Source organism: Podarcis raffonei, chromosome 4, assembly GCF_027172205.1.
Source record: "Podarcis raffonei isolate rPodRaf1 chromosome 4, rPodRaf1.pri, whole genome shotgun sequence".
In the NCBI taxonomy this organism is placed as follows: Eukaryota; Metazoa; Chordata; class Lepidosauria; order Squamata; family Lacertidae; genus Podarcis; species Podarcis raffonei.
This window is the reverse complement of record NC_070605.1, coordinates 39,800,151-39,810,666: the sequence shown is the minus strand read 5'-3', so window position 1 is coordinate 39,810,666 and position 10,516 is coordinate 39,800,151. Positions and strand designations below refer to the sequence as shown.

Sequence of the window (10,516 nt, the reverse complement as noted above, 5' to 3'; positions counted from 1 at the left end):
CCTCCTCTCGCATGGGCTTTCTCGCTTTTTCCGACGCCGTGATTGGCGGCGGTGTTGCTAGGGGGGGTAAGTCCCGCCCCCTTGGGCTGAGCCGTAGAGAGGAAGCAACTCTGTCCAACCGCCCTCACCGCCCCCCTCCCTCCCTCCTCCTCCGGTCTGTCTATCTGTCTGGTAGGCGGCTCCGCCAAGTCTGCTCCGCGCTGTCGCGGGACCTGGAAGGTGAGCGCGGAGCAGCAGGTCGAAGCTGAGCCCCGGACCCCCCCGGGGACAGAACAGGCGGCTGTCAAGAGCTGTAAGAAGGAGGTTGGGCGGCGGCGGGGGGGGGAGGGAAATGGTCCCCCCTCCCCACCTGGGTGGGGAGACATAGCATTGGGTTACATGGAGAAAGGGGTGGCTAAGATGGGGGTGTTGGGAAATGGCGGGTCAGGGGGCGCAGGAAATTCTGTCGAGGGAGAAAGAACCCCTGAGATTTGGAAGCGCGAGTAGACTACTAAAGGGGGGGGGCTAGGAAGGAGGTGTGTTGGGGGGCACACGTTGGGGCTCTTCGTTAAAACGAAGCCATTGTGGAGCATAAATGTTGTATTTGATGTAGAAAAATCTGCACAGGGAAATGTGGGAACCTCTAAAGAGCCACCGAGAAAGAGTTCGGCACTGTAGTAGCGTAAAATTCACCGAAGAACAAAAAAACATGTTCCTGGTGAGGTATCATAATGGAGCGTTTATTGGTGGGTCCAGTTCTGGAAACGTTTGCATGAGGTCCTTGCCCACTGACTGGTTTGATGATTCAGGTGTTAGTGTCCTATGTGTATAGTACTAATGCATGGCGTAAGCCCTGTTGAGCGTAGTTGAATTACTTCAAAGTAAACAGTAACATGCCTAAATTTGAACTGTAAAGCGGTAATCCGATATACACTTTTCTGGGAGTTCAGGTGTAGGAAACTTAGTGGGGCTTCTGCACTATGTATACTATATTTTGCCTCCTGAGAGCTCAGGGAAGTATTTGTTCTTGCACAGTCTCTGTGAGATACGTTAGTCTGGATTATAGTTTTTCCCCCAGGGCAGCTTTCAGTTTTATTGATGTCCACTTAGTTTTGGCTTATCTTGGAGACTTCAGTACTATTATGGTTCCAGGCTTTTCACAATCGTTAAGGCATTGTCTGGCCTAGATTCTGTGCATTTTGTTTTAATCTAGTTCTCATAACAATATTGATAATAGGAAAATGTGTGAATTGTATTTTACCTGAAAAGCTGATTCTTTCACTAACCCTTTCATAGTATTTACCAGCTGGTGTGAAGAGGACAATAATCTTTTAAATTTCAAAATTATGGCTATTTTTACAGACGAACACTCAAATGAATCTGGTAACAGCTCACATTTTGACCCAAGATTATGCCATGAAATAATATCTCCAGCCCCTCATGCTTTAGAAATAGAAATCTCACATATGGATTCTCATGAATCCATACTATTTTTATAGCTGGATCTGTAAAACCCACCATTTATTATAGTTCACTCCTATACTGACAAGCTGTACAATTAAAGGAACCCTCTCCCACACATGCACACATGAAAATCTAGCATTTTATGACAAAGCTGTGGCACAAAAATGCAGGTCCAGGGCATGGTTGCATGTCTGAGACAAGATTGCTTTTTGGCTTAAATTCAGACTCTCTCAAACCTGCACTGTCCCATTCATCATCAAGGCATAACTGAGAGTACAGCATAAGAAATAGTTCACCTAATGCTCTACACTACAGCAGCATCATTCTGGAAAATGCAGTTTAAGACATAGATCCAAGTGATTTCTACTAGAATCACAAAAATACACTGCCTCATCGTAGCTCACAGATTACGATGTTAAAAAAAAGCATAAATTCAACATATTGTGGCATTCCCATGGTGCAAAACAAAAAACCAACAATAATAACAAGGAATGGATAAGAGATTCTCAGTTTTTATAGGTACTTATCCTATAGCTGCTGCCCAGTTGCAACTCGCATCAGTATCCACCATCAAAAAACAAACACCTTTATACCCAGCTTTGTGGTATCATTATAGCACAAACACCTTGATCACACATGGTTCAGCCACAGAATGTGTGGACTAAATTCATACAGCAAACAACAGTTTGCCCTTGCTGTTAAGTAACCACAAGCTCCCTCAAATATCCAGGAGTTGGGACAGGGCTTTCAAATCAGAAAATATGGCTTCCAGGCACACATGAGGAGGAACTGTTCCACAAATGTGCACTTGCTAAATCTGGGAATGGATGCCTCAGATAAGAATAATGAGGACATTCTATGACATTTGCTTTAACCCAGGAACCAGTGACTAGACTGTAGTCCCTCATTAGATAAAGTTCTCCTACCATTTGCAGCTTTTTCTTTTTTCAGTTCACCATTCTTATTACATCTGGACTATTATGTCTGCACAAAATTGCACCCACCAGATTAATTCATATAGAGTAATTTCCCAGTTTTGTACTCACACAGATTAAAATTCTCACTCCACTCATAAGCAGACATTGAAAGAGGTGAAATAATTCTTTGTAGCCACTGTAATTATGACATGATGTAGATGCATTGTTAATCTGTGTTAAGTGACCTTGAGTGACCACATTTAGGGCATGCACAGGCAACTGATGAAGTGATCTACTGAGTACTTCTTCTGAGCTCTTCTGGCAAATGAGCAAGAGAGATTGAAAAAGCTCATGTGCGGCAGAGGATAGGGCATGATGTTAGGATAATTCCTTCTGACTTGGGGCAGGTCGCCACTGCTCTTCATAAATTTCTTTTAACCAACCGCAAAACCATGCATGTGTTGTCAGCATCAGTTGGAAATTGTCCATCTCTTGTGATTTTAAGTTTAGCCATAAAGGTAAGCAGCAGTGCTTCTCTTCTTACATGGTGAAGCTGTGGGCATCACTCTCCCCGCCCCCATGTTGTTCAATTCACATATGAAGTTGCTGTTCTAGATTGATGGGTGTACACATGTGCTTCTTCTGGGGGAGAGAGAATCTGTGTCCATTGGGATTCATGCAACTAGGTATTGGTGTGGAGCAGCCACTTCATAAGGGAAGTATCTGTCAATGGTAGCTAAGGGGCACCATACTGAATGAACTAGGGCTCAGAATTAGAGCAATGTGCTGAAAGTCTGAGTGTATACCAGATAATACCCTACAAGTGGCAAGGCAAGGGCCCGAGATTATTGATATTGGGGAAAGCACTCCTTTAGGTACTTGAGTCCCAACCCACATCTGCCTTGGTATGCTAGTACTAACACCTTGGATTGGTGGTACATGGTGCCATTGAACTGCCCCATTGACCAACCTGGCAGCCAAATTCTGCACTAGCTTCAGCCTCCAGCATCCTATATTACAGCAGTGCATTACAGTAGTCCAGACATGAGGGCCCCAAAGCATAGGCAACTGAGACCAGGCTATCGTGGGCCAGGGATGACTTGAGCTTGCAAACTGGCCTAAGCTGGTCTTAAACACTCTTAGCCACAGACAGATTCCAGTGACAGATCCGAATCCAGGAGTACTGTATTTCCAGACTACAAATCTACAAATTTCTTCAAGGGGAATGCGACCCTGCCCAGAGCCAGGTTTCCAGACACAGGAACTGCTCACCTACAGCACCTCTCAGTTTTGTGACTCCCACCTACCCCATCACTGCTTTCAGATACGTTCAGCACCTTCGCAGTCTTCCCTGATTCAGATGAAATGGAGAGATGGAACTGCATGTCACCAACATAATGTGCTTTCGAACTGCTAGGTTGGCAGGAGGTTCCCTGTTTGTCGAATGCCCTCTCTAGTGAGGTGCATCTGTCTCCATTACTTTTAACTTTTAGAAGGAATTTGAAAACATTCCTCATTACCCAGGCATTTAGTGACTAAAGAGTACTGGATGAAATACTGTTTTTAATTGAAATTTGCTTTTAGATGTTTTCAGTTGTAATAGTTTTTGGAATGTTTTGACAGTGTTGTTTTTGAATTGTGGATGTGTTTGCCACCCAGGGCTCCTTCTGGAGAAAAGCTGGGATAGAAATTCAATAATTAATTAATCAATCAGTAATTTGGCAATAGGATGGTGAGAGACAGCTTTGTGAAATTGTTTAGGATGTGAGAAGGAGTGAATTAGGTATCTACAAATGTAAGCTTGTTTGGGGCAGGAGCAGATCCTAGAGTATATCTTAAATTTTTAGTTGCCTTGTGAATCTCATGATGTCCTTATATACATAAGATAATCCTAGATTTGAGAACCTGAGATAGGGAAGCCTCCCCCTCCCCATTAGCTGAATGCAAGTGACTGTAAAAAGTGCATTTGGAATTTGTTAAAATAGATCGTCTGCATAAGTTTTGGAAAGATCTATTAGTAAGTGGTTTCTTTCAAAGACAGAGTAAGTAAGTAGTGCTGTTGAGCAGAGGTTGGAACAGACATCCCACTTCAGCTTGAATCCACTTTTATTTTTCTATGAAAAATCATTATCAAAACAACAACTGAATATTCCAATTTGCTACTTCTGTGTAGCAAGTGGAATTTCCGCAGCTACCACTGCCGGACTTGACAATGGCCTTTTCTTATAATAGGGAACTTGATAGAATTCAACCACTAGGTGTCACCCTTTACCATTCAATGAGGGATACAGCTTCTTTGCCTGATAAACTTGTGATTTGTCAGTTCATTTTGCTTGTTAGTTTGTTACCAATGAGCAATATCAGTTCATCCCATCTGCTCAAAATAATATATTGCTTCCTCAGTTCAAGGAAATAAGTGATTTTAAAAAATAAATATAAAAAATTGTGACAATTCCACCCCCCTTTTCTGGCTCATTCAACATTTAATCTTATTAAACATTTTCTGGTTGTGGGGATGGGACGAGGGATAGCAAGAGAACCAAGATTAGGAGACTACTCTAAGGTAGCTTACCTTACTTTTCCATAGATAACGGGAGGACAATTTTTACTTTCAGATCAATCCTTCTTTACTCAGTAAAGTAAGACCTATTGCATCCATTGGAGCTTATTTCCAGGTAAGTGTATGTAGGATTGCAGCTGAGTAACTAGGATTTCCTTCTGCATATACCTGCATCAAATTGTACTGACTGTGATAATATAAATCCAAAATGCAAGTTGTATAATTGATCATAATTGGGAATTTTTGCAATATTCATTTAGTACCGTATTTTTCGCCCTATTGGACGCACCGGCCCATAAGACGCACCTAGTTTTCAGGGGGGGAAGTCAAGGAAAAAAATATGATTCCCCCCCCCCGCAGCTCTGGGAGCAGCGGACAGGCTGCACGCAGCCTGTGCGCTACTCCAAGACCTTCTCCCTGCTTTTGCGGGAGGTGGCGGAATTCCCCCACCTCCCGCAAAAGCCCACAGGAGCCGTGCGCGACTCCTACGGGCTTTTCGACCAGGAGGGAGAAGGGACTGAAACAGCCAGTCAGTCCCTTCTCCCTCCTCAGGGAAAAGCCCCCAAGAGCGGCGTGCTCTTCAAAGGGTGCGCGGCTCCTGCGGGCTTTTCTACGAGGTGGGGGAATTCCCCCACCTCCTAGAAAAGCCAGCAGAAGCCGCGGAGCCCCTTTAAAGAGCGCGCGGCTTTTGCGGGAGGTGGGGGAATTCCCCCATCTCCCGCAAAAGCCCACAGGAGGGAGAAGGGACGGACTCGGCCAGTCAGTCCCTTCTCCCTCCTCGGGGAAAAGCCCCCAAGAGCGGCGCACTCTTCAAAGGCTGCGCGGCTCCTACGGGCTTTTGTACGAGGTGGGGGAATTCCCCCACCTCCTAGAAAAGCCAGCAGAAGCCGCGGAGCCCCTTTAAAGAGCGCACGGCTTTTGCCTTCTTTTGCGGGAGGTGGGGGAATTCCCCCATCTCCCGCAAAAACCCACAGGAGGGTTGGAGAGTAGCGGGAAGGCGTCGCTCGCCTTCCCACTGGCCCCCAATCTCTGGGGCTGGCGATGGGGGAAGTGCTGCTTTCCCCACTGCCAGCCTCAAACCCGGGTTGGAGAGTAGCGGGAAGGCGTCGCGCGCCTTCCCGCTGCCCCCCAATCTCTGGGGCTGGCCATGGGGGAAGCGCTTCTTTCCCCACTGCCAGCCTCAAAGCTGGGTCGGAGAGTAGCCGGAAGGCGTTGCGTGCCTTCCCGCTGCCCCCCCCCTCCTCTGGGGCTGGCGATGGAGGAGGCGCTGCTTTCCCCCACCGCCAGCCTCAAAGAGCAGACTCTCCTGGCATCAGCGGAAGCAACGCAAAGCCTCCAGAGCGCAGGCTTCGGAGGCTTCGCGTTGCTATCGCTGAAGCCAAGGAGCCTGCATTCGCCCCATAAGACGCACACATTTTTGGAGGGGAAAAAGTGCATCTTATAGGGCGAAAAATACGGTAATTGTTCATACTGGAGAAATGTGTTTCTGCTTAGCAGCAGTACTGCTTTTCTGAAATCATAGCAAAAATAAGGTTGGGTTTTCAGAGCACTGTAGTAATGTCCCTAAATACTGAAAATGTCTGTCTACTTTATGGTGCTGTGAGTTGAATTCTAATCCACCTGAAATGGGCTGGATGTTATGCTTTGATTCTGCCCACTATCACCATGCTTTAAGGCATTTCTGCATTTCCTTCCCTTAAGACTCAAAATAAAAATAAAAATGGGGAGAGATAGTGAATGCAAGAATAAACCACAAAGAAGAGCGCCAAAAATATTCCATTGTTGTCTGAGGTGTTTTGGAAACAAGAAGTTCAATCATCAGGGCAATCTACAAATATATAAAAACATATCTAAGTAATATTTCGAAACTAAATCTATTTAGTTTTATCTGAATAAATCTTTTCCCACTCAGTTTTGCATTGGAACAAGCAGTGAGGCTTTATACTTCACTGTAAATATTACCTTAATATATCTCACAAACATTTACCTGTATAAAATCAAGCATTATTTGTATCATGTACAAACCATATATCATAAAAATAATAAGATCTGGTTGAAGCACACATGTTTGCCATGAAGGTGGTTATTGTTGGTATTCCACATTTCAGCTGGGAAGATTCTTAGGATGGTATATCCAAATATACAAATCAATACAACAACCATAAGGCCAGCAATGTTAAAAAAAAAAGTTTGAACTGTGACCATAAGTGTTAGAGATATCTAAAAGTGTCATGCTGTGGAAGTAAAATGCTATGCAAGCCATTTCATTCAAATGTTTTAAAGTACTGTGACGTGCCCTTTTCTTTCTCAACTGCAGATGGAAGCAGGAGTTGGATTTAAGCTTCTTCAGTTAGTTTAGGTTCCCAGTTATAATTCTGTGAAAGTTAGCCTCTCCGTAACAAACCTGAGCCGTGTGTGGAACTGGAGCACCTGATAGAGCAGTGATAACACCATGGAAGTACGTTTTTCACTGGGAATTGCAGCTGATGTTCATAACTTTAGCTACAAATAATGGAAGTATGCATCATATTCATGGACAAGATAGCTGCAAATTACTGTACATTGCAGTAATGTTTGTTCCAAAAAATTATAATTTATATGCTTTTAATTTATATGCTACATCTCCCAAGCCTATTTAAAAAAATCATGAAAACTCTATTTTAACAAGAACCTTGGGCCAGTCATCAGTGCCAGGGGCCAACATGTGACTTACACATGTCTGTCTCTAACATAAACATAGGGCAGTATCCAGCTAAATAGGCCCTTTAGTGCAAGACGTCTGGCTGTGCAATGTAACTTCTCTGCCCTCTCCTCTTCCTGTTCACCCTATAATTCTGCTCCGGAGGGTTGGAAAACCTGAAACAGATTTAGGAGGAGCACAGGGAGAGGAGACTGGGAAGTTCTGTTGTGTAGCTAAAAGTCAGTGCGCTAGTGGAACTATTTAGATGCATACAGCCCATTTTCTTTAAAACAACTTTCCCATAATAATTTTGCTGTTGTTCACAAATGTCACAGCATGGTATAATCATCTTGTACAGAGTACATTTTTGCCTGCAGTCAACTAGTAGAGAAATCGGCATTTGTATCTCTTGGTGTAGGAACGTTTTGGTGACTGAACATTCTGGTATTCAGCTATACCCAAGTAAACAAATCCCGCTGTTTACTGGAGACTGCACAGAGTGAACATAAATGTAATACTCTATCTTGGTTTTTTTTGTTTTAAGATCAGTTTACTGAAGACTGCAATGGAACGATTTGACGTGAAGCCACCTCCCTCCCGGAGCCGTTCTAAAACCGCTTTGTATGTGACTCCTCAGGATCGCGTTACTGAATTTGGCAGCGAACTGTATGAAGACGGGGGGAAACTGTACTGCACGTTCTGCAATGTGGTCCTGAATCATGTTCGCAAGTCGGCCATCAATGACCATCTCAAATCCAAAACGCACACCAAACGCAAGGGGGAGTTTGAGGAGCAAACTGTCAGGAAGAAACCACGAACTCTGACTGCCTCTTTGCAGTGCAACAGCGCAGCCCCGCCAGAGAAGCCCGGTGTCGTCCAGGACTTTGTAAAAATGTTTCTGGAAGCTAGCATTCCCCTCGAGAAGGCTGATCACCCAGCTGTGCGAGCTTTCCTCTCTCGCCACGTGAAGAATGGGAACTCCATACCCAAGGCAGACCAGCTAAGAAAAACCTACTTGCCTGATGGGTATTCACACCAGCTTCTCAAGTCTGAAGACCACTGAGTGGAGGAGGCCACTTGGTTCTAAGTGTGGAGTATTAACAGTTGCATAGCAGTGACGTGGTTTATTTTTATATTCATGCACATGCAATGTTACGTAATGGTTTTTGTATTGTAAAATGACAATCTATTGCAAAACGCAACGGCGTGCAACAAATTGTTGGTGGCTCTAGTATTACAAGAGTTTGGATCTAAAATGTTGTTGAGCTCCTTGAGTGGGGGGAAATGGCAGAAAGGTGCCATGTTGCTGAGTTTGTACAGTCCAGTGCTAAATCATTATTGTAGAAAAATTCCTTTGCTCGCTTTTCATCCTCCTGCATTACCTGATAATTGCAAATGATCAAATTAGGCATGGTCAAACTCAGTAGTCTAATTTCTGGCTTTAACATGTATTCATATATGCCCAATATGCATGCCCCGTATTTTCAGCATAAATTTATCTCCAGCATAGCTATACTTAGGGATGCCAAAGCAATCCTGCAGGCTTGATTTCCAATGCTACTGTTTCCGTTTTTCTGGTTTGCGCTATTATCCTGAACCCACTTTCTGTCTCATTCTATGTGATTTACATTCTGTTGGATGGAGAAGTTTTAACTGGTGGCTGGATGTGCAAACTTGCATAGCTATTGAGGGTTGAAAGGATGTAGATGCACATCCCATTGAAAGCCAAGGGTAGCATCTACTGTTGGATGCTCATTCTGCTGAGCATCCCTTTCGTACACAGTCCTGAAAGCAAGAGTATATGACATACTCCACAGAATTAAAGGAGCAATTTTCCCACATCCCTAATTATACTACAGATCAGAGGAAAGCTGCAGGACTGTAAGAGTAGTTACACAGTCAGCTGCCTGTAGATGGCAATGTTTTGCAAATAATGGATATAAGGAGAAGTTGTCTAATGTGCATTTCCATTGCTCCCTGTTTAATTTCAAAGCTGGCTCAAATAGGTGGTTGGGTTTTTTTAAAATCTATGTGAATATCTCATGTTTTTGAACTTTGCACAGTTTAGGGCTATGTAAGACGAATTCCTAGAGTTACTGATACCTTTTGCTTCACTGTCTGTTGTCTTTTTCTTTATGAAATGTTTTCCAAGGAGCAAAGCATTATTAGGAATTTGTAATTCATGACTAAAATATTTCTTCATGCATTAGCTAACAGCAATTCCTGATCCTACCACAGTTAAGCACTTTTGGTTCCCATTGATTAGAATGGGAGAGTTTACCATAACTGTCTTTTCTATTGATTGAGTTTTTAAATGCATAACTTTTAAAAGCATCATGCCCCAGACATTTTAGTTTTTCTTGGTGGAATTGCAAAGGAAGCAAAGTAGCTTCTTATTTCTGGCCGGTTTTTTTATTATTATTATTATTATTTAATTAATTAACATCCAAAGCCCAAATCAAATAGAAAAGAATAGGAAACTTCACCATAGACATCTGGTTGGAGTCAGATGATGGGTCCATTTCTTTCCCCACACTTTCCCCTCTTTTCTTGGACTAAAACAGATAAGAGAGCAGAATAAGCAGTTTAAGGAACATGCAGATTCACTGGAAGGTTTTGACGCAGTCACACAGGCAATATTGCATTAAAAAGTTACATAGGGTTTGAGGAAGCGGGTGATCACCAAGGTAGACCCATTGAAATCAATGGACCTAAGTTACTCTAGTAGGTATATACTCTTTATGTTGGAGATTATTCAAAATCTGCAATGCCACGTTGAGCTTCGCATTGGTAAATGTAGCCCAGGATACAAAAAACAGTATATTTCATATTTAAACCTTTTTTTTGCTCTCATATTTGTATGAAATTGCATAGGTGGCATCTATTATAGGTTTCCATATATTTGGGGAGGAGCTT

At 43.3% G+C, this 10,516-nt stretch overlaps 1 protein-coding gene across 6 annotated transcripts; it reads left to right on the top strand.

The window, feature by feature from the left end:
• Window positions 1-129: 129 nt before the first annotated feature.
• Window positions 130-10,013, top strand: CGGBP1 (CGG triplet repeat binding protein 1). Of its 6 annotated transcripts, none has more exons than XM_053386335.1 (4): window positions 131-292; window positions 4,976-5,035; window positions 7,238-7,378; window positions 8,145-10,013. In XM_053386335.1, the coding sequence occupies exons 3-4, from the start codon at window positions 7,373-7,375 to the stop codon at window positions 8,661-8,663; spliced, it is 525 nt and encodes a 174-aa protein (XP_053242310.1). In that variant the 5' UTR covers window positions 131-292; window positions 4,976-5,035; window positions 7,238-7,372; the 3' UTR covers window positions 8,664-10,013. The 6 variants fall into 6 exon arrangements, with proteins under 6 accessions (XP_053242313.1, XP_053242314.1, XP_053242310.1 ...); XM_053386336.1 differs by having other exon boundaries at window positions 201-219; XM_053386338.1 differs by lacking the exon at window positions 7,238-7,378 and having other exon boundaries at window positions 130-292.
• The last annotated feature ends 503 nt before the right edge of the window (window positions 10,014-10,516 follow it).